The sequence below is a fragment of the Phyllobates terribilis genome, unplaced genomic scaffold, assembly GCF_046119375.1.
Source record: "Phyllobates terribilis strain yellow unplaced genomic scaffold, ASM4611937v1 Scaffold_1__5_contigs__length_1240528914, whole genome shotgun sequence".
NCBI lineage: Eukaryota > Metazoa > Chordata > Amphibia > Anura > Dendrobatidae > Phyllobates > Phyllobates terribilis.
Genome location: NW_027362761.1, coordinates 583859583 through 583884659, shown reverse-complemented (window position 1 = coordinate 583884659; position 25077 = coordinate 583859583). Strand labels below are relative to the sequence as shown.

The following is a 25077-nucleotide window of genomic DNA, read 5'->3' as shown; positions in this document are numbered from 1 at the left end:
AGACGAAGTGCACATATCCTGTGTGTCAGCACAAGAGGCTTAACTCTCCCTGCATAGAAACCGGAAGTGATGAATGTGCTCTACGCTGGAGCGCAAGGAGGCACCGCCCTCTCCAGCGCGAGGCGCACGCCAGTGAGGCAGCGCAATTGATAAGGAACATATGAAGCCGGAGGAGGGGATCCAACCCGAAGTGTAATAATGCACCCGGGGGAGGAGGAGGGGATCCCTCCGCCAGATCAATAATGTGTGTGTTCCAGCCCGGAGCGCAGTGACCCGCCCGAGGGCAGCACAGCCGCACATAGAGGCTTATATGTATACCAATGTGTTCTACAGTGGAGCACAGACCAATAGAAGGAGGTTATAAACTGTCTCCCAAAATGGACTATTAAACCCAGATATTCATGTAGTGGAATACATAATTCAGTATGATACTTGATTCCATGCCCAAAAAATTCTCTTTGCTCTTATCCAGTGCAGCCATGGATATACTAGCTTGTAGTCACTCCTAAAATTCGTGTTCACATAATAGGGCGATGAGGGGTGCCATGTATACCAGGATGAGGGATGGGGTGCCATGTATACCAGGATTGGGGATGAGGGGTACCATGCATACCAGGATTGGGGTTGAGGGGTGCCATGCTTACCAGGATTGGGGATGAGGGATGCCATGCATACCAGGATTGGAGGATGAGGGATACCATGCATACCTGGATTTGGGATGAGGGGTGCCATGCATATCAGGATAGGGATCAGGGGGGGCCATTTACAGTGCCTACAAGTAGTATTCAACCCCCTGCAGATTTAGCTGGTTTGATAAGATGCAAATAAGTTAGAGCCTTCAAACTGCAAACGAGAGTACGTTTTATGAACAGAAGCATAAATCTTACAAACCAAAAAGTTATGTTGCTCAGTTGAATTTTATTAAATTTTAAACCTAAAAGTGGGGGTCAATTATTATACAACCCCTATGTTTAATATTTTGTGGAATAACCCTTGTTTGCAATTACAGCTAATAATCGTCTTTTATAAGACCTCATCAGGCCGGCACAGGTCTGTGGAGTTATCTTGGCCCACTCCTCCATGCAGATCTTCTCCAAGTTATCTAGGTTCTTTGGGTGTCTCATGTGGACTTTATTCTTGAGCTCCTTCCACAAGTTTTCAATTGGGTTAAGGTCAGGAGACTGACTAGGCCACTCCAACACCTTGACTTTTTCCCTCTTGAACCAGGCCTTGGTTTTCTTGGCTGTGTGCTTTGGGTCGTTGTCTTGTTGGAAGATGAAATTACGACCCATCTTAAGATCCTTGATGGAGGAGCGGAGGTTCTTGGCCAAAATCTCCAGGTAGGCCGTGCTATCCATCTTCCCATGGATGCGGACCAGATGGCCAGGCCCCTTGGCTGAGAAACAGCCCCACAGCATGATGCTGCCACCACCATGCTTGACTGTAGGGATGGTATTCTTGGGGTCGTATGCAGTGCCATCCAGTCTCCAAATGTCACGTGTGTGGTTGGCACCAAAGATCTCGATCTTGGTCTCATCAGACCATAGAACCTTGAACCAGTCTGTCTCAGAGTCCTCCAAGTGATCATGAGCAAACTGTAGACGAGCCTTGACATGACGCTTTGATAGTAAAGGTACCTTACGGGCTCGTCTGGAACGGAGACCATTGCGGTGGAGTACGTTACTTATGGTATTGACTGAAACCAATGTCCCCACTGCCATGAGATCTTCCCGGAGCTCCTTCCTTGTTGTCCTTGGGTTAGCCTTGACTCTTCGGACAAGCCTGGCCTCGGCACGGGAGGACACTTTCAAAGGCTGTCCAGGCCGTGGAAGGCTAACAGTAGTTCCATAAGCCTTCCACTTACGGATGATGCTCCCAACAGTGGAGACAGGTAGGCCCAACTCCTTGGAAAGGGTTTTGTACCCCTTGCCAGCCTTGTGACCCTCCACGATCTTGTCTCTAATGGCCTTGGAATGCTCCTTTGTCTTTCCCATGTTGACCATGTCTGAGTGCTGTTCACAAGTTTGTGGAGGGTCTTAAATAGTCAGAAAAGGCTGGCAAAAGAGATCTTTAATCCACACATGTGAAGCTCATTATTCTTGGTGCCTGAACTACTTCTTAATACTTTAGGGGGACCAAACAGAATTCTTGTGGTTTGAGGGGTTGAATAATAAATGACACTCTGAATTAACTTTTAACGTTTAAAAAAAAAAAAAAAAAAAATTGCTGCAGTGCATTTCCCACTTCCAGGCTGATCTACAGTACAAATGTCACAATGCCAAGTTAATTCCGCATGTGTCAACCAGCTAAATCTGCAGGGGGTTGAATACTACTTGTAGGCACTGTATACCAGGATTCGGATGAGGGGTACAATGCATACTAGAATGGGGGATGGGGTGCCATGCATACCAGGATAGGGATGAGGGGTACCATGCATACCAGAATAGGGATGAGGGGTACCATGCATACCAGGATGAGGGGTACCATACATACCAGGATAGGGATGAGGGATGGGGTACCATGCATACCAGGATTGGGTATGAGGGAGCCATGCATACCAGGATGAGGGGTGCCATGCATACCAGGATTGGGGGTGAGGGGTGCCATGCATTACAGGATAGGGATGAGGGCAGCACATAACAGGATGGGGGAACAGGATTGGGGAGCACAAATACCAGGATGGGGGCAGCACATACCAGCATGGGAGACCATATACCAATAAAAATGCTCGCCCCCCGGGCGTAGAATGGGCTCAATAGCTAGTAGATATATATTATATATTTTTTTTTTTACATGTTATTTAAAGATGTTTTCAGTGTTTTTTTTACAGTTTTGATTAGTTCCCTTAGGAAACTTGAATATTTGATCAATTGAACACCCATACATTACACTGAAATACTGCACACTCCACAATACGGGGTTAATAGCAATGCTGTTGTGGCATTTAATCACTGTAGACAATGCTCTGTGAGCTAAACATCCAGGATTCCTTGATTGATACATTGTAAGAAACCAGCAGAGAGATTTTTTTCAGGTGCTGCTGATGTGGGTGGTATGGTGGCTCAGTGGTTAGCAGTGTTACTTTGCAGCACTGGGGTCCTGGGTTCAAATCCCACCTAGGATGACATTTGCAAGGAGTTTGTATGTTCTCCTTGTGTTTGTGTGGGTTTCCTCCAGGTTCTCCGGTTTCCTCCCACACTCCAAAGACATTTGGATGGCGAACTTAGATAGTGAGCCCCATAGGGGACAGCACTGATAATGTTTATAAAGTCCTGTGGAATATGATGGTGCTATAAGCATAGCATAATAAATAGGTAGATGTATTTCCACTCACAGAGCATTGTCTACACTGGATACAAATGTATCTTCTCAACTGAGAGCAGGACTAACTATATGCAGGATTACTGTCTATGAATGGAAAGAAAAGTGTTCTCATTCACTGACAGCAAACACAATGGAAAGGAACAGAAACAAAAAGTTGATGGAAAAGTTGTAAAACTTTTCATTTAGTCACTGATTAAAATAAACCACGGAAAGACTTTCCACCACTTGATTGTAGACTGTTACTTACGTATTTTCCAGCCGCCGATGTCGAATGCAAGGAAGGATATTATCATGCAGGCATTTCGCAAGTTGGATAAAACTGGGGACGGGGTCGTTACCATCGAGGATTTACGGGGCGTCTATAATGCAAAATACCATCCGAAGTATCAGAACGGGGAGTGGACGGAAGACCAAGTTTTTAGGACTTTTTTAGACAATTTTGACTCTCCGTATGAAAAAGACGGTCAGGTAAGTGGCAGCATGACCTGATATTTTGCGTTTATAGATGGTATAAAAGATTTTAAAAAAAAATCTTAGAATCATGAAATTCTGCAAAAAGCATCTAAAACGGGGGAGTACAGTATGTTAGTTATAATTGGATAATTAGCATAATTGTGTGTGTTGTTTTCCCACCCAGGACAGAAGGATTTGGCATGTTTTTGCCCCTTTTTATTGACTCTTGGACCAATTCTCTACCACAATACAGCTCCTCAGGGGAGGGGGGTCCTGCACAGACTGTTACCACTGAGACCTCCCAGAGCTGGGCTCCGTCGCTTCTCTCCAGCTTTATATGCAGCCCCTTCATGTCATCTTTACAGTGCTCCATTAGATAACCCCCCATATCTCAGCTCCTCATACCCCCCACCCCCCTTGTTAATTGTAGGAAATTGGAGTCGTAAGTGAATTTTCAGGTTATAAATGAAACAACCTTATAAGTGCTTTCTTACTTCATCCATGGCAGGAGTAGGATTTAAAGAGTAACAAAAATGTATTTGTTTTAATTATTGACCATCCTTTTGTAAAGTTATGAATCTTTGTGATATACTTCTTTACTTTATTATTTGTTTCCTTTCTATCTTTAACACCATGTTGAAAGTTCTGACTTATCTGCCTAGTTCATGCTGTCTTTGTAGTTAAAATAGGAAAACAAAAAAAATAACAATATTAAACTTTTAAGAGTAAGTCAACTTTTTTTTTTTGTTATTATTTAATTATTGATCAGCCTTTTTAAAGTTTATGATCCTTTGTAATATATTCTGTCAGGGGAACAGCCAGGGGATCATGCAGATATCCCCCCGCTGTTACCAAGTGGTCATGAACTGCACTTTACCGCCGCCAATCATCAGGACAATTACGTAATTGACTGACGAGTGATGGACGAGGCCGCGGCTGCTTCCATTACTAGGCCGATTATTGGGGAACTCACAGTGAGAGTATAGTATATACACCTGCGATTCCAATGCATGGAATATATATATACCCTGGTATGTTCACTGCCAACTCCACGATAACTAAAGGAATTACTAGCTGCCACCATTAATCGTTTATACACCAGTTACTGGTAGCGTATACCTTCAGGGGTGCAGTTTACAGAGCAAGAGGAACAGAACTATTAAATTTTATATATTTAATCCAGAAAGATAGGCAGTGTTTATAAAAAATATACAAAGATGATACAAACTGGGAACCAAATAATATGGTATATATAATTACATGAAATAAAAAGGAATAACGAAAGAAAAGTACTAAACCTGATGTTGCAGGAATGGCTCTTATCTTTATGGAGGGAAGCACTCCGATTAGGAAAATGGAACACTCTCACAGCAAACTGTGTCTTCCAAAATGACAAAGACAGACACCCAAGTTCTGCTTTTTATTAGATCAAGGTTACCCCCTCTTACCTCTACTTGGTGAGCTCATATGGGGGCTGATTGTGGGATGTGCTAGGTCTGTTAGAATTTTATGAGATCCTTAACTTTCAGTATATCTTTGCCCTTGTAGGTCCCAGGCGGTAGATATTGTCATAATGTTTCCTATCACTATTTTACCTTTATATGGAGATGACACTTGGCATGGATAGCATCATCAATTGGCCGATTTTAGGTTGGAGGGGTTAGAATAACCTTACGGTGATTTGAGTAAATGCGTTATGTTAGTCCATTTGCATAAGACGGTGAAAATATATCTCCCATAAATATCGGATCAATGCAAACCCAAATATTCATCACTGACCACTGGCTCCAAAAGGTCTGTGATGAGTGCTTTGAACAGAGGAAGCTCTTGACTTGGAAGTGTACTTCTCTGCCTATGAATAAACAAATCTTATTCTTGGTGGCTGGTTCTCAGAGCAGATCTCTACTCTAATTACCTGTTCATGGCAGGAGGTCCCTACTTCAATGGAGGTTGAATTGTCAGCTCTTTCTCACTTCCCCAGTTATAATTAATCCCATATGTTCAATGTAATGGTGATATGTCCTCTCTCTGGAGATGTCTTTATGGATTTTTAATTTTTCTCTATCAGATTTTTCTGAATGACAATGTAACCCGTCATATCATAAAATGTCACAAAACCTTTCTTCCTTTTTCTCCAGGTTTCCGGCTCCCGAGAATCTGCAGAGAAATAAAAAATTGTATAATTCTTATTTTCTACCCGTAACAGGTGACCCCGGAGGAATTCACAAACTACTACGCTGGTGTCAGCGCTTCGATCGATACGGACGTTTACTTCATCACCATGATGAAGAACGCCTGGAAGCTATAAGTGTACGGGGTGACACGACACGAGCTTTATCACTAACCTGTAACACTGCTTGCTGCGCGCTGGTTGTGGCGTCAGCACGTGCACGCTTGTGTGTGAAACACTCGCAAATTTTACTAACCTTCAACAAATCATTGTATTAATTTATTGCATTTGTCTAGTTTTAATTTTCTTTTAATGCATTTTGCTAGTATAAGCTCCAAATTGTATCATTTAACAATACTATAGATTAACCACTAGCCACCCTGGACTTCCAGTGAAATTTGGCATTAACCCATTCCCACCCTACACCATCCTGGATAATGGATATCCATTCTAACCTCATCATCCCTTTCCTCCCTGTACACCGATCTGAGTTTGGGCCCAATGCTATTACTAGCATAGGGTCAAATAGTATCATTTAATAATACTATAGATTAACCACTAGCCACTCTGGACTTCCAGTGAAATTTGGCATTAACCCATTCCCACCCTACACCATCCTGAATAATGGATATTCATTCTAACCTCATCATCCCTTTCCTCCCTGTACACCCTGTACATTTGAGTTTGGGCCCAATGCTATTACTAGCATAGGGTCAAATAGTATCATTTAATAATACTATAGATTAACCACTAGCCAACCTGGACTTCCAGTGAAATTCGGCATTAACCTATTCCCACCCTAGACCATTCTGGATAATGGATATTCATTCTAACCTCCTCATCCCTTTTAGACCAACTGACATATTAAAGAGTAATCTAAAAACCCTTCCAGACCACCAGGAGCATAAAGAAAAATTCGACCACATAACCCCTAAATCGTCTTTCGTAAACTAGTGATATAATACTTGTAGAAGGAGGGGAATTTGGCTATGGCCACCAATGCCTTTGTTTGCTCTCCAAAACAACAAGGGCTTGAAATGGGAAACAGGTATTACTAATTATAATGATTGATAGAAGAACAATTTTAAAATCTGCCATCAAATAATCCAAAAATTCTTATAGTTCAGCTGGAGGTTCACTACCTTTAGAAATGAAAAGTATCGACAGTTACAATCAGAAGTATTCACCTTCCCACCTTCCCCCATCGCAAATTCGATTTGTTAGCAAATTGTACAAACGTTCCGCTGTTTGCAATAAACCAATGAAACAAGAACAATATAAAAAGCTGAACACAACTAATATAACAAGAGGTTTCTCTAAATTCGGCCCTTTTACTGACTGCTTACTACTTCAGTCTCAGAATCACTGCATAGTACAACCAAGGAAAATGAGGCAAATAGATACAAAGGCAGTGAAAGTTCCTAGAGATCCTACTGCAAGCTGAGCCCTCAAGTTCAGAGTTATGGGGACACCAACTATACTCAATGGATGTGGCAGAAAGAGGACGTTGTCACCGGCTGCCACCAGATTCCTGAAGATCCAGATGGTCAAAAAAAAACCAAGTATCTGTTAAAGCTAAATGCTGACGGTCTCCATGCCCGAACACCAAGACACACATATCTACTGACCCAAATGCAAAATAAAAGTTGCCTCCAATAAGCACAATATCGTAGAAATAAGCCACAGAAGTTCTGGGATTCTGTTCTGACACTGGAAACCTGCAGCGTGTGATGGATTCAATCAAGAATCAGGTAATCCTAGGAGAAAACATCATGTATTCTGAGGAAACTGAAGCTTGGGTGTCATTGGATCTTCCAACAAGACCATCACAAACATCCCTCAGAGTCCACTAAGTCTTAGATTCAGAACAAGTCCTGAAAGATTCTGGAGTGGCCAGCACAGTCGAATGAACCCAAAGAAAATCTTTGGTAGGATATAAAGAAAGCAGTTGCAGCCGGAATCCCAGTAATATTAGTGACCTGGAGGCCATTGTCTATGACCACTAGGCTAAACCTCAGGAATTAGGCCAGAGTAGCAGCAGGTCATAACAGCCAGGGGACAGCAGGTTACAGCAGCCAGAGGGGCAGCCGGTCATAACAGCCAGAGGGGCTTTATTAAGTAGTAAAGACACAAAGAAGTCATGAAGGGGTGAATAATCCAGAGACTGCAGTAGTGATATTTTGTAGAAACCTCTTGTTATATTAGATGGGTTCAGCTCTTTACCTTGTTCTCGTTTGATTGTTTTATTGAAAACAGCATAAAGTTTGTAAACATTACTAATTAACTGAATTTGCATCGTGGGGGGTAAATAATTTTGATTGAATAATTGACATTGGGTATTCAACTGTTTCTTATTGCTCCAAATAAAAATGAACATCAAAAATATCCTTCGTTAGAATATGCCTCCCGTTTTGCGCCCACAGCTCCTGTGCAGACCTTTCGAGACCTAAAGTGTAGTAAACTGATAATGGGGTTATTATAGTCAATTTATACAAAGCGTAATTTTTTATACGGCCCTTGTGAATCGACCATGAAAAAAACACTAGAATTTTATCCCAAAGGATCTACAATAATGACGTCCATAAACCCGGTCAATGTAATCAGTGTTATAATTATTTCCTGTTGCTTATATATATCCAATATATTCCGCAGCCAGTCCACTATTCACGTCCGTCCCCGTTTATTCGCAAAATCTGTATTCTAACCTTTAATTTCCATGTCAAAATTATTTACACTCCATATAATGGTTTACTATTAACCCTTTATTTCTCATTAACAGGTTTTTCGGTCTGATCTGTTTAATACTCTTTTCACTCTCTTTAGCTGGTGTTGGGTCTTATTTTTTTTTACTTAATTTATATTGTGGATCACTTACAGCATGCCTGAAGAAATATATCCTCTAATGTATAGATTGTATTTAATGTATCTGGAATGGTAGAAGCTGTAGTGTTCGGACGCTCGGGTGGAAGAGCCACAGTGGCTACGTATATGTCGCCCCTTCATTGTGCTGCTCAGCCGGGGTCCTGGACCTACACCCATCAGACATTTAGGCTATTAATGTCATAGTCTGGAGAACCCCTTTAATACTTTAAAGGGAATCTCCATTTTTTACCATCACTTTTAGGACCAACATTCTTAATTATTTCTTAATTTATCTTGATGACGGTTAGAGCTGCATTTTTCTCAACACAAAGCTCCAAATCCTCTACAGTTTTAAAAAATACAGTAGTTGAATTTTGGCGTTTCTTCCTGCGCCAAGTGCGGTCACGTAAGATACTCTTATTTTATTAACCTCTACATGAACTTTTTTTCTTTTTTTTTTACGCCTTCATTTTCTCCTCCCTTTATTCCAAAATCCATCATTTTTTATTTTTCCATCAAAATAGCTCATTTTTTTACACCATGAACTGTAACATGCTGCAAAAAAAGGGACAAAAAAGGTTAAAAAAAAAAAAAATTAAAAAATTTTGCCGTCGTTTTGGGGTTTCTTGTTTTTCACCATGTTCAATGTGCGGTAAAAATGAATTTTTTTGTTGTAAAAAAAAAAAGTCTTGTTTGTGGCTCCTTTTTCTGACATCCGGACCTTTTTGTTTCATTTTTCCACTGATGCGTGAGGACTGTTTAGATTTTACTTTTTTCAGACAAGACAAAACCAAGCGTGTTTATTTTTTATATCCCCATTTTTTATTTAAGAAAAGGGGCGACTCAACCTATATATATATATATATATATATATATATTATATATATATATATATATATATATATATATATATATATATATATATATACACACACTGTATAATTTTTTTATTAATAAAAATAAATAATTTTATATATTTTTTTTGTTAGGAGAAACTTTTTTTTTCCCTTAGGGAACTTCAATCTTTTGCAACTTTTTACGCCGTAAGAGTGGCTTAAAAGCAGTGACACCGATCTCCCATTAAAGGGTTGTTCCCATCTAAGCTGTTCATGGCTCCTAAAGAAGTGAATGCGAGTTACGAGAACTGTCGAGCGTAGCCGGGACGCACTTTTTTTGTGATTCTTATTAGTTTCCATGGAAACAGCTGCTTTCGGTGGATTTCGTGGCTCCACCACAAGTGGGCGGTGCCTGGACGCTGTCATTCATGAATTGTAAATACTCCTTTAATTTCAACCAGAAAATTGGATTGGGATGAAAACGGGAGGAGGGGTGTGTGAACAAACACCAAAAACCTACAAAAATGCACAATTACTTTTAAGTCAATTTTTTTTTATTTTTCACAGAATAAGCTGTAATTGCTGAAATATCAAATCCAAACAGAATCCGTCTCCTAAAATTAAAGAAAAATAATCGCCTTTATCTATAAAACCTTTAGGAAAATTTATCAAAATGGTGCAGAGTGAAAAGAGCAACAGTCGCCGATAGCAACCAATCAGATCCCTTCTTTCATTCTCAAAAGGGCTTCCGAGAAATGAAAGCTGCAATCTGATTGGTTGCTATGGGCATCCTCTGCTTTACTTTTCTTTTGCACCAGTTTTAATGACTTTTGACTCTAATTTTCTTTTATTTTTCAGGTAACTAAAGACGAATTCCTAAACTATTACGCGGGGGTGAGCGCATCGATCGACACCGATGTTTACTTTGTACTAATGATGAAGAACGCCTGGAAGTTGTGATAGACAGAAATATATATATATATTTTTTTACTATTGTGTTTTTCAGTTTTGTCGGGTTGTCAGAGACATTATTTAAAATTTTTGTTTAGCCCCTTTTAACGTTCCTTTAAAGATTTGGGGGTTAAAAACTATACTGACATTATGTCTAATTGGGCGAAGAATTAGACACGGGCTTTGCATGTGAAATTTTGAGTTAAAATAATTGAATTTCCACATATAGTAGGCCTCGTTTATTAAAACTGGTCCCATTCCTGGGTATTTGGGACCTTTAGGACATGGTTTTACCATTTTTAGTTCATTTTAGGGTGTTGATTTTGAAAAACATGGCTGCTTTCTTCCAATAATAGCGCCACCCCTTGGGTCTAAGGGGTAACATTTCTCCTTGTGGACAGTGACAAGCCAAGCCCGGCATGTCAGACTGAGGAGACTTCTAAGCCATGCATGCTCCTCTGGGAAATTAAATATGCAAATTGTCTCTTCAGAGAGAAAGAGGACTACAACTCTAGCGCCACCTATTGGAAGTCAATAAGAACCCTTTAACGAGCCTTGCAATTAGGATAAAAGCCAAATCAGAATCTCAATTTGCAGACACGGTGTTTTGGGGTACATTTCTCAGAGTGTCAGAGTGAGGAGACTTACAGGCCATTCATGCTCCTTTGGGGAAATTAAATATGCAAATTGTCTCTTCAGAGAGGAAGAGGACTTGAACTCTAGCGCCACCTATTGGAAGCAGCGATCCTAAAAGTCAATATCGACCCTTGCAATTAGGATAAAAGCCAAACCAGAATCTCAGTTTTCAGACATGGTGTTTCGGAGTATTGCCCCTCATTAGTGCAAAGGAAGAGATCTGAGTTGGCGAGCGGAGAGGCTCTGGACTGGTATCTAAGGGGTAACGTTTTTTCTTGTGGAAGAGTGACATGTCAGGCCTGGCATGTCGGAGTGAGGAGACTTATAGGCCATGCATGCCCCTCTATCCTCTGGGAAATGAAATATGCAAATTGTCTCTTCAGAGAGGAAGAGGACTCTAGCGCCACCTATATGAAGCAGTGTCCTGAAATTCAACTGCACGATCATTCAGGAAGTAAATGCAATACAGGAGTTGTCCAGGATTAGAAAAACATGGATACTTTCTTCCAAAAAAAAAAACACCACCGCTGACCACAGATAGAATCTGATACTACCTGTTGTTTTTTTTTACTTTTGGTAAGTAAGAAAATATGCAAAATTCTTTTGAGTAATCACTAAAATACACTTTATATTTGTACTCACCATTACCCAATGTTGTTTTTTAATGATACCATGAAAGTTTAGGGTCAGGGCTAGTAGTGAAGCAATGACTGATTTGCAAGGAGTGGGTAGGGGGTGTTCGACAAAGTTCTGTCCATATTAGTGATGTACCTCTTCTTTACATGTTCGTTTAATTTTTTTTTAAATAGAAATAAATGGGTGGACAATCCCTATAATTGAGGTACAGGGAAGTAAAACATTGAAATAGAGGTTTGAAGGATAGAAGTGTTAACGTAGCAATACAGTGCACGAGTAAAGAAAAATTGTGCAAAAAGTTAAGAATTGGTGTACAGGACTGTGTATTGCATAGTTCTGCTGATTAGCGGTGGCAGCAGGATCAGACCTAACAATAGGCCATTAATGCAAAATCCCAGAGAAATTATCTAAAATGTTGGTTATTGGACGAAAGATGGAATCATACGGTAACCTACCTCATCCTTCATTGGAGGATTTTTGCCTTAGTGTTCGAGAGGGAAAATCTAGATCCATAAAAGCAGCATAAACCCCTCCATGGTTGACATGTCACAAATTTAAAAGAATTTTCCATTGGTTTTTCACCCTGGACGCTGTCTATTTTTTTTACCATAGCACAAACCTTAAAGGATCCCATCTATATCAATGCAATATCATTGCACATTACTGTAGAATTATTTGCTGCGTCATTTATTGTGTCCTCGGATTATTGTACACTAGTTGTGAATGTTTTATTAGATGTGTTTTGTATATATTATATCCAGTATCTGCCAACATGATTGAGAATGATTGTAGACGGGGTCAATCCCTGTGTAATATAATAATATACATAAAATTCAGAAACTAAGTTAACAGGTGTTCATCCATTTTTGTAAGATGTGAAGAAATGTGAGTCCTACCTCTTTAAGGATAACACTGCATTCTCTTAACCTCTCCCAAAATATAATGGTCTTTCTAAAAGGGAATATTCGGGTTGCTTCCTCGCCATCTTAAGGAGGTGTAGCCAGATCACATCTATCAGAAAGTACAATTCTAAAGATTACTCAAAAGTTCTGCCCAGGATGCTGGAGAGGCGAAGATGCAGGTGAAAGTCCCAGGAGAGGCTGCAGGCTGAGCTCTGCGCAGCAGCTCGCATGTCACATGCAAGGTGGAAACTTAGGGGACAGGATGACTGATTGGCAATAAATGTGATTACAGATGATAATTCAATTGGAAAACTATCACAATGTCTACCTTTAAATCTTTATTATAGATTTTTTTTTGTTTGATCAGTAGATTTTAGGATCTCCTCTAGTTCCCCAAGCACTGGCACTGTTGCTTTATCTAGAGCCCCAGGAACTTTTGGATCATGCTGTAGAACTTTCAGGCACTACATTATTCCCCTATCTGGGAGCAATATAGCAACCCTGATCATCCTGATCCTCCTGGTTCATGAACACATTACCAAAATGACATAAACGTCTGATGCTTTTGTGGGAATCAGGTAGATCTCCTCTTTTTCTGGGAGCCTCCTGGACATGGACAGAATTCCGCGCCCCCATATAGCTAACCCACACCCATGTGCCACCATTGAACCCCGTGGACATAATTCTGCGCCCCCATATAGCTAAGCCACACCCATGTGCCGCCATTGAACCCCGTGGACAGAATTCTGCGCCCCCATATAGCTAAGCCACACCCATGTGCCGCCATTGAACCCCGTGGACAGAATTCTGCGCCCCCATATAGCTAAGCCACACCAATGTGCCGCCATTGAACCCCGTGGACAGAATTCTGCGCCCCCATATAGCTAAGCCACACCCATGTGCCGCCATTGAACCCCGTGGACAGAATTCTGCGCCCCCATATAGCTAAGCCACACCCATGTGCCGCCATTGAACCCCGTGGAGAGAATTCTGCGCCCCTATATAGCTAAGCCACACCCATATGCCGCCATCCAATGAACCAAGCCCCGTCCCGACGGCGCCTTCATGTGCATTTATCATAATCCCAAACATCTGTCCCATTGGTATATAATATTTACTGCAACAATGGTACAATCATATTCACACAGGTACATGAGGATACAACATAATACATTCGTAATATACTGCAAGACATAAGAATACAGTCCAGCACAGCAGAAGTACATTCAGCAAGTAGAGGTATACAGCTATATCTCTATATAATGCCGTCCATCGTGAGCGGAGCAAGTCTAGTATGTAAGGGAATCCTGTATGTATCCCCAGAGCAGCAAATCCTAAGATCGGGGATTTATAACTGATGGCTCCGAAATACAACTCTCAGCATGTCACAGTCAGGCAGTTGTAGTTTTGCAGTGGCTGAGGAGTCACCACTTCCCTAAAGTGATTATTCACCACTACAATTCTGAGCTTTTTATTTTTTATGTATTGGGATCAGAGTCCCATTTTTCTAACAGCGCTCCAAATCCCCTGCATAGACATAAATTTATGTTATACAATTCTGTCTGCCTGCAGCCACCACTAGGGGGAGCTCCCTGTATACAGAGATACATGATAAGATTCTGTCTGCAGTCACCACTAGGAGGAGCTCCCTGTATACAGAGATACATGATAAGATTCTGTCTGCAGTCACCACTAGAGGGAGCTCCCTGTATACAGAGATACATGATAAGATTCTGTCTGTAGTCACCACTAGGGGGAGCTCCCTGTATACAGAGATACATGATAAGATTCTGTCTGCAGTCACCACTAGGAGGAGCTCCCTGTATACAGAGATACATGATAAGATTCTGTCTGCAGTCACCACTAGAGGGAGCTCCCTGTATACAGAGATACATGATAAGATTCTGTCTGTAGTCACCACTAGGGGGAGCTCCCTGTATACAGAGATACATGATAAGATCCTGTCTGCAGCCACCTCTAGGGGGAGCTCCCTGTATACAGAGATACATGATAAGATCCTGTCTGCAGCCACCACTAGGAGGAGCTCCCTGTATACAGAGATACATGATCAGTTCCTGTCTGCAGCCACCACTAGGGGGAGCTCCCTGTATACAGAGATACATGATAAGATTCTGTCAGCAGCCTCCACTAGGGGGAGCTCCCTGTATACAGAGATACATGATAAGAATCTGTCTGCAGCCACCACTAGGGGGAGCTCCCTGTATACAGAGATACATGATAAGATTCTGTCTGCAGCCACCACTAGGGGGAGTTCCCTGTATACAGAGATACATGATAAGATCCTGTCTGCAGCCACCACTAGGGGGAGCTCCCTGTATACAGAGATACATGATAAGAATCTGTCTGCAGCCACCACTAGGGGGAGCTCCCTGTATACAGAGATACATGATAAGATTCTGTCTGCAGCCACCACTAGGGGGAGTTCCCTGTATACAGAGATACATGATAAGATCTTGTCTGCAGCCACCACTAGGGGGAGCTCCCTGTATACAGAGATACATGATAAGATTCTGTCTGCAGCCACCACTAGGGGGAGCTCCCTGTATACAGAGATACATGATAAGATCCTGTCTGCAGCCACCACTAGGGGGAGCTCCCTGCTCACAGTGTATGCATTGAACCTCTCAGCTCCCTTTAGTGTGTGCAGGCATCCAGAATTGTATTTACTCCTCTGACTATGCGTGGCATTAGGAGCCCTTTATGAAAAACATGGAGCTCTAACACCTATAAAGAAATATAATTTCTACTCAGAATTTTGTATATAGTGATGAAAGATGGAGATTCACTTTAAAGGGGATCATGATTTTTATGTCTACCTAGCAGCTTTTGTTTTAAAAAAAAAAAATGTCTGTGCACAGCAGCCTATATAAGCTAGCATATTCCTATATACAGAACTTCTAAATATTTTACTATTGCCTGTTCAGATACACTTACAAGAGTGCTTTTACTGATAAATTGATGGATGCCCACAACCACCACTAGGGGGAGCTCACTGTGTATGATGCATTCACTGAATTTAATAATAAAATGACTCAGTGAGCTCCCTCTAGTGGTGGCTGCAGGTAGACAGAGATCATTAACATAGTAGCTATGCATTAGAAAAATGGAGGTCCGAGTGCTATAAAAGTGTATAAAGCCTGACCTTTTGTCTGTATTCTGACCAATTAAGGAAACAGAAATCTGATACAAAGGAATTGAATCTATTGCCCATATTTACCAATCAGATCACAGCTTTACATTTTTCCAAAAATGAGAAAAGGAATCTGATTGGTTGATATGGAAAACTTCTCCAGTTCCCATAAATTTGCTCCAGTTCTACCTTAAAGGAGATGTCCACTTTTTGTTTAGTACTTTAAAAATAGGCCCATGGTAGTCCAAAAAACCCCCCAAAACACCGGATCTCTATCAGTATCCGATACTACCGCTTCATCTTACAGGGAAGGCATCAGGTGACTGCTGCAGCCAATCATTGGCTGCAGGAGTCACCCGAAGCCTTCTGCCGAAGGAGGATGCAATTGGACTGGCTGGGGAAACTAGTAGCAGTATGGAGGCATGTTGCAGCCTGAGTATGATTTTTTTTATTTTATGACCACCATGTGCCCCTTTTCTTTAAAATAATAAAAGGTAATAGTTAACCCCTTTAATGTGTGCGGACAACCCAGAAGAAAAGTACAGAACTGAATAAATGTACCACTAGATGTCAAGTGCTAAAAGAAAGAATGAAATTAGTTTGTTGAACAGCACTCCTTGTGGTCAGGTGGGGTATTGCAAGTTCTTATTATAAATTTGTATAAAAATTGCAATACCACACCTATCCACAGGGAGTGCTGTTCAACAAACTAATTTCATTGCATATATATATTCAGAGTATTCACTACACAGACTAAAATATGAGGACCTTATAAGCAATAGCAGGACCTGATCTCACTAATTAGAAGGGGATGCACATTCTTTTGGTATCTTTCATGCATCCGCAATTTAAGTGAAGGTCAACTGTTCTTTCTGTGACCATTAGCAGCTAATATGAAACGTTCAGTGATGTGAAGTAGTGGAGTGGTGGTCCGATTATCCAGATACCAGCATGGTGCGCACTTTTTTGATTTCCAAGGTCTCCCCCTTGTGGCTCTATGGAGAAGTACTACACCAAGTCTGAATATTACAGCTCAGATTATAATGTGACCCCTTGGTGAAGCGTTAGCAGGTAGTTTTGGGGACTTGCTTTACTGCACTGCTGGGTGTCTTGAAGGCAGACATAGCAATATAAATATCTTCCCAGCATAAGCCCTTTGGTCCAGGATGTCTTACGGCCACAGGTTTGATCCCATTGCTGACATTTGATGGGCTGCATTTCTCAGAGACGCCATCGCCAGGTAGCAGCGATACAGTGCCAGATTTTAGCGAGTTTTCTCCATTATCTGCGAGATTCTCGCTTATACCTGTGTGATTAGCATTAGTGAGAGATTTGCTGCTGCCCTCTGCAGGAGACAGGTTAGTATTACAGGTATTGGCGGATGGTGTTTCAATGCAGCAGTCTGCGATGCCGAGCTCGTCGTTGTCTTCCGTGACCTCTGGCGCTTTGATGTAATCTATTTTATTGATGGGAATGATCTCGTAGTAATGGGGATTGAAGCTTATGTGGATGTTCTGTAAAACAAATAATATTAAGAATCACTTGTTTTCCTATTGCTTTCAATTCTCTTACCGTTTTGTGTATACAGCCCCCATGCAGACCTATGGTTTTCCACAATAACAGACTACAAACAAACCCTTTCTTTATGTTCCTTACTGCTTATTAGGTCTGCATAGGGGCTGTATACACAAAACGGTAGACTTTTAAACAAGATTATTTGCCGATTTCATTTTTTTAATTATATAGATGCATTAGTTTGTTATATAAGTGCGCGGGGAAACAGGACTCTCAGGCTTTCTACATAAGTGCGTGGGGAAACAGGACTCTCAGGCTTTCTACATAAGTGCGAGGAGAAACAGGACTCACAGGCTTTCTACATAAGTGCGTGGGGAAACAGGACTCTCAGGCTTTCTACATAAGTGCGAGGAGAAACAGGACTCACAGGCTTTCTACATAAGTGCGTGGGAAAACTGGACTCTCAGGCTTTCTACATAAGTGCGAGGAGAAACAGGACTCAGGCTTTCTATATAAGTGCGAGGGGAAACAGGACTTACAGGCTTTCTATATAAGTGCGAGGAGAAACAGGACTCACAGGCTTTCTACATAAGTGTGAGGAGAAACAGGACTCACAGGCTTTCTACATAAGTGCGAAGGGAAACAGAACTCACAGGCTTTCTATATAAGTGCGAGGGGAAACAGGACTTACAGGCTTTCTATATAAGTGCGAGGAGAAACAGGACTCACAGGCTTTCTACATAAGTGCAAGGAGAAACAGGACTCACAGGCTTTCTATATAAGTGCGAGGGGAAACAGGACTCACACGCTTTCTCTATAAGTGGGAGGAGGGAGCAGGACTCCCAGGCTTTCTCTATGAGAGGGAGGAGGAAGCAGGACTTACAGGCTTTCTCTATGAGTGGGCAGGGAAGCAGGACTCACAGGCTTTCTCTATGAGTGGGAGGAGGAAGCAGGACTCACAGGCTTTCTCTATGAGTGGGAGGAGGAAGCAAGACTCACAGGCTTTCTCTATGAGTGGGAAGAGGAAGCAGGACTCACAGGCTTTCTCTATGAGTGGGCGGGGGAAGCAGTACCCAGGCTTTCTCTATGAGTGGGAGGAGGAAGCAGGACTCACAGGCTTTCTCTATGAGTGGGCGGGGGAAGCAGGACTCACAGGCTTTCTCTATGAGTGGGCGGGGAAGCAGTACTCACAGGCTTTCTCTATGAGTAGGAGGATGAAGCAGGACTCACAGGCTTTCTCTATGAGTGGGAGGAGGAAGCAGGACTCACAGGCTTTCTATGAGTGTGCGGGGAAGCAGGACTCACAGGCTTTCTCTATGAGTGGGAGGAGGAAGCAGGACTCACAGGCTTTCTCTTTGAGTGGGCGGGGAAGCAGGACTCACAGGCTTTCTCTATGAGTTCTGGAAAGAGTTAGACAACTTTTAAAAAAATAGCTTATTTTCCCCTGAGCTCGGCCCCTTCACCTCCTCCATATTCTGCCCCAATATACACTAGGAGACCTGCCAGAAGCATAAAAAATAGAGACGTGGTTGTGGGTCGCTCAAGTTCTTTCCCTGCTATGTGAATATTAGACACTTGTTAAAAAGACCCGGCTACACCAGAGAGATATATTGTATACTGTTTATTCGGTTATTTGGCGCGATGTCGATCAGTGATGTACCTACCTGTTTAGGTTTGGCACAAAGTTTTTCCAGAGTCTTTTTATGATCAGGGATTTCTGGCCACACAAAAGGCTTAATTCTGTAAAAGTAAAGTTAAAAAAAAAGTTTGTTTTTTTTTTTTGTGAAAAAAATGGCGGATAGTTCACAATACAATGATGGAAATCACAGGAGATTGATGCACAAAATGTATTGGAAATTTGAGCAATTGAGAGAATTACCAGACAACTTTTACCACTAGGGGGAGCTCACTACATATGGGTTTATTATTGTCAGTGAGAGCTCCCCCTAATGGTGGCTGCAGGCAGGCAAAATTACATGTACAATGGTGTAAAAAAGTGTTTGCCCCCTTCCTGATTTCTTATTCTTTTGCATGTTTTTCACACTTAAATGTTTCAGATTACAAAACAAATGTAAATATCAGACAAAGATAACACAAGAAAACACAAAATGCAGTTTTTAAATGAAGGTCTTTATTATTACGGGAAAAAGAAATCCAGACCTACAGGGCCCTGTGTGAAAAAGTGATCTCCCCCCCACCTTAAAACATAAATTAACTGTGGTTTATCACATCTTTGGGAAGCTGAGTTCAATTTCCCTAGCCACACTCAGGTCTGATTACTGCCACACCTGTTCTCAACCAAGAAATCACTTAAATAGCTCCTGCCTGACAAAGTGAAGTAGACCAAAAGATCCTCAAAAGCTACACATCATGCTGCGATCCAAAGAAATTCAGGAACAAGTGAAAAACAAAGTAATAGAGATCTATCAGTTTGGAAAAGGTTATAAAGCCATTTCTAAAGCTTTGGGACTCCAGTGAACCACAGTGAGAACCATTATCCACAAATGGCGAAAACATGGAACAGTGGTGAACCTTCCCAGGAGTGGCCGGCAGACCAAAATTACCCCAAGAGAGCAACAGCAACTCATCCAAGAGGTCACAAAGGGCCCCACAGCAACATCCAAAGAACTGCAGGCCTCAATTATCTCAGTTAAGGTCAGTGTTCATGACTCCACCATAAGAAAGAGACTGAGCAAAAATGGCCTGCATGGCAGAGTTACAAGACGAAAATAACTGCTGAACAATAAGAACATAAAGGCTCGTCTCAGTTTTGCCCTAAAACATCTTGATGATCGCCAAGACTTTTGGGGGAATACTCTGTTGACTGACAAGACAAAAGTCAAACGTTTTGGAAGGTGTATGTTCCATTACATCTGGCGTAGAAGTAACACAGCATTACAGAAAAGGAACATCATACCAACAGTAAAATATGGTGGTGGTAGTGTGATAGTCTGTGGCTGTTTTGCTGCTTCAGGACCTGGAGGACTTGCTGTGGTAAATGGACCCATGAATTCTGCTGTCTACCAAAAAATCCTGACTGAGAATGTCTGGCCATCTGTTCGTGATCTCAAGCTAAAGCGCATATGGGTTATGCAACAGGAGAATGATCCAAAACACACCAGCAAGTCCATCTCTGAATGGTTTAAGAAAAACAAAATTAAGACTTTGGAGTGGCCTAGTCAAAGTCCTGACCTTAATCCGATTGAGATGCTGTGGCATGACCTTAAAAAGGTGGCTCATGCTCGGAAACCCTCCATTGTGGCTGAATTACAACAATTTTGCAAAGATGAGCGGCCAAAATTCCTCCAGAGCATTGTAAAAGACTCATTGCCAGTTATCGGAAACGCTTGATTGCAGTTATTGCTGCTAAGGACCCAAGCAGTTATTGGGTTAGGGGGCAATCACTTTTTCACACAGGGACCTGTAGGTTTGGATTTCTTTTTCCCTTAATAATAAAGACCTTCATTTAAAAACTGCATCTTGTGTTTTCTTGTGTTATCCTTGTCTAATATTTACATTTGTTTTGTGATCTGAAACATTTAAGTGTGACAAACATGCAAAAGAAAAAGAAATCAGGAAGGGGGCAAACACTTTTTCACATCACTATATGTCTATGGCGATAGATTTGGGGTAGAGTATTAGAACATTGCTCTGACCGCCCTATGAATCTATTTGGATTACGTAGAATTAAATGATCAGTTATTATTATATATTTCCTGAACAAAGTCCTTAAGGCACAATTTCCAACCATCCCATTTTAATCCTCTGCTATGAATATAGGGCTTATCATATGCACCCAAAGTGCATCATTCTGGGATTTTTTGGGGGGGTGTTTCTAGACAGATTAAACTGGTAAGACATACAGTATATCATCAGACATACAACTTGTATTACTTACCTGCTTTTCCAAAACACGGCAATCAATATAACTACAATAAGCAAGAAAAAGGGGATGCTTGTACTTAGAACGATTGGTACAGTAGAATTCATATCCCCTTTAGAAAAAAAAAATAGACAAAAGGCAAGTAAATAACAGATGTAATGTACATTGGTCTGCAAAACTTACAGGGGTTAATTCTCATCTTCATATATAGGTCAAATTGCTTGTAAAAAAAAGTAACTTTTAAATTCACCTACTATTAAAAATCTTATTAATTCTATTATATAATGTTCTTTGTTTAAGTTACCAGCCACCTCAGTGGTCAATCTACTATGTAAGGAGCGTGCACTTACAAGGTCTTTACTGTAGAGCTTGTAAGTGCTCCTATGAAGCTGGTCAGCTTCAGTGCCCGTGTGCTGCTCTGATGATACAGAGGAAAAGCTGTCACTTTTAGTGCACAGTTGAAGTCGGCATTACAACCACACTACTAGTCTGAATTGTCAACCAATTAGGAGTGTACTGCCCCCATGGCAAGCAGAAAACCAGTAGACTGGGAAATGGCGAACAACTGAAAATAAGTAAAGAACACTGGTATGTGAGCTCAGTAATCTGCTGCTGCAGTCACTGTGTACATACATTACATTACTGATCCTGAATCACCTCCTGTATTATACTCCAGAGCTGCACTCACTATTCTGCTGGTGCAATCACTGTGTACATACATTACATTACTGATCCTGTACTGATCCTGAGTTACATCCTGTATTATACTCCAGAGCTGCACTCACTATTCTGCTGCTGCAGTCACTGTGTACATACATTACATTACTGATCCTGAATCACCTCCTGTATTATACTCCAGAGCTGCACTCACTATTCTGCTGGTGCAATCACTGTGTACATACATTACATTACTGATCCTGTACTGATCCTGAGTTACATCCTGTATTATACTCCAGAGCTGCACTCACTATTCTGCTGGTGCAGTCACTGTGTACATACATTACATTACTGATCCTGAGTTACCTCCTGTATTATACACCAGAGCTTCACTCACTATTCTGCTGGTACAGTCACTGTGTACATATATTACACTACTGATCCTGAATTACCTCCTGTATTATACTCTAGAGCTGCACTCACTATTCTGCTGGTGCAGTCACTGTGTACATACATTACATTACTGATCCTGAGTTACATCCTGTATTATCCTCCAGAGCTGCACTCACTATTCTGCTGGTGCAGTCACTGTGTACATATATTACACTACTGATCCTGAATTACCTCCTGTATTATACTCCAGAGCTGCACTCACTATTCTGCTGGTGCAGTCACTGTGTACATACATTACACTATTGATCCTGAGTTACCTCCTGTATTATACTCCAGAGCTGCACTCACTATTCTGCTGGTGCAGTCACTGTATACATACATTACATTACTGATCCTGAGGTACATCCTGTATTATACTCCAGAGCTGCACTCACTATTCTGCTGGTGCAGTCACTGTGTACATACGTTACATTACTGATCCTGAGTTACATCTTGTATTATACTCCAGAGCTGCACTCACTATTCTGCTGGTGCAGTCACTGTGTACATACATTACATTACTGATCCTGAGTTACATCCTGTATTATACTCCAGAGCTGCACTCACTATTCTGCTGGTGCAGTCACTGCGTACATATATTACACTACTGATCCTGAGTTACCTCCTGTATTATATTCCAGAGCTGCACTCACTATTCTGCTGGTGCAGTCACTGTGTACATATATTACACTACTGATCCTGAGTTACCTCCTGTATTATACTCCTGAGCTACACTCACTATTCTGCTGGTGCAGTCACTGTGTACATACATTACACTACTGATCCTGAGTTACCTCCTGTATTATACTCCAGAGCTGCACTCACTATTCTGCTGGTGCAGTCACTGTGTACATACATTACATTACTGATCCTGTACTGATCCTGAGTTACATCCTGTATACTCCAGAGCTGCACTCACTATTCTGCTGGTGCAGTCGCTGTGTACATACATTACACTACTGATTCTGAGTTACCTCCTGTATTATACTCCAGAGCTGCACTCACTATTCTGCTGGTGCACTCACTGTGTACATACATTACATTACTGATCCTGTATTGATCCTGAGTTACATCCTGTATTATACTCCAGAGCTGCACTCACTATTCTGCTGGTGCATGTCACTGTGTACATACATTACATTACTGATCCTGTACTGATCCTGAGTTACATCCTGTATACTCCAGAGCTGCACTCACTATTCTGCTGGTGCAGTCACTGTGTACATACATTACATTACTGATCCTGTACTGATCCTGAGTTACATCCTGTATTATACTCCAGAGCTGAGCTCACTATTCTGCTGGTGCAGTCACTGTGTACATACATTACATTACTGATCCTGAGTTACATCCTGTATTATACTCCAGAACTGCACTCACTATTCTGCTGGTGAAGTCACTGTGTACATACATTACATTATTGATCCTGAGTTACATCCTGTATTATACTCCAGAGCTGCACTCACTATTCTGCTGGTGCAGTCACTGCGTACATATATTACACTACTGATCCTGAGTTACCTCCTGTATTATACCCCAGAGCTGCACTCACTATTCTGCTGGTGCAGTCACTGTGTACATACATTACATTACTGATCCTGTACTGATCCTGAGTTACATCCTTTATTATACTCCAGAGCTGCACTCACTATTCTGCTGGTGCAGTCACTGTGTACATACATTACATTACTTATCCTGTACTGATCATGAGTTACATCCTGTATTATACTCCAGAGCTGCACTCACTATTCTGCTGATGAAGTCACTGTGAAGTACACTGACTTTTCTACAGCCACAATTCTAAAAAAACGTTGGAGGCGCTGTGTAAAATGTACAGAAAACAAGGATTCAATGATTTTGAAATCTGCTATTAACTTCTAGATACAATTGTCTGACATCACAGGTCGCCATGTAATCCAGAAATACAAGTGAAAGCTTTATCATATAAATAAGAAGCTGAGTATCAGAACAATCCAGAAACGCTGCCGTCTTCTCTGGGCCAAAGATAATTTATAATGGACGGAGGCAAAATGGAAAACTGTTCTGTGGTCAGATGAATCAAAATGTGAAATTCTATATGGCAACCACATAGGCCGGGTCCTGTGGACCCAGGAGGAGAGGGACCATCCAACTTGTTATCGAGGAGAAGAACCATCCAGCTTGTTATCAAGCAGACGGGCCATCCAGCTTGTTTTCGAGGAGACGGACCATCCAGCTTGTTATTGAGGAGATGGGCCATCCAGCTTGTTTTTGAGGAGACGCACCATCCAGTTTATTATCGAGGAGAAGGACCATCCAGCTTGTTATCGAGGAGAGGGACCATTCAGCTTGTTATCGAGGAGAAGAACCATCCAGCTTGTTATCGAGGAGTGGAACCATCCAGCTTTTTATCGGGGAGACGGGCCATCCAGCTTGTTATTGAGGAGAGGGACCATCCAGCTTGTTATTGAGGAGACGAACCATCCATCTTATTATCGAGGAGATGGACCATCCAGCTTGTTATCAAGGAGAGGAAGCATCCAGCTTGTTATCGAGGAGAGGAACTATCCAGCTTATTATCAAGGAGAGGGACCATCCAACTTGTTATCGAGGAGAGGGACCATCCAGCTTGTTATAGAGAAGAGGGACCATCCAGCTTGTTATCGAGAAGAGGTACCATCCAGCTTGTT

General features: G+C 41.6%; 2 protein-coding genes across 5 annotated transcripts in view; one reads left to right on the top strand and one right to left on the bottom strand.

Annotated features, from left to right (window-relative positions):
• CAPSL (calcyphosine like) overlaps window positions 1–11188 on the top strand; it is a 37935-nt gene extending 26747 nt beyond the window's left edge. For 3 of the 4 annotated variants that reach the window (XM_073681616.1, XM_073681624.1, XM_073681630.1), the window contains exons 4-6: window positions 3583–3792; window positions 5984–6087; window positions 10504–11188. In XM_073681616.1, the coding sequence (XP_073537717.1) occupies window positions 3583–3792; window positions 5984–6085 (312 nt within the window). In that variant the 3' untranslated portion in view covers window positions 6086–6087; window positions 10504–11188. The remainder of the gene's footprint in view (window positions 1–3582; window positions 3793–5983; window positions 6088–10503) is intronic. The other variant, XM_073681622.1, reaches the window with a different exon arrangement.
• Window positions 11189–13865: 2677 nt separating this feature from the next.
• IL7R (interleukin 7 receptor) overlaps window positions 13866–25077 on the bottom strand; it is a 37549-nt gene continuing 26337 nt past the window's right edge. The window contains exons 7-9 of the mRNA XM_073681610.1: window positions 21335–21431; window positions 19101–19176; window positions 13866–17435 (exon numbers count right to left, since the gene is read on the bottom strand). Coding sequence (XP_073537711.1) covers window positions 16986–17435; window positions 19101–19176; window positions 21335–21431 — 623 coding nt within the window. The 3' untranslated portion in view covers window positions 13866–16985. The remainder of the gene's footprint in view (window positions 17436–19100; window positions 19177–21334; window positions 21432–25077) is intronic.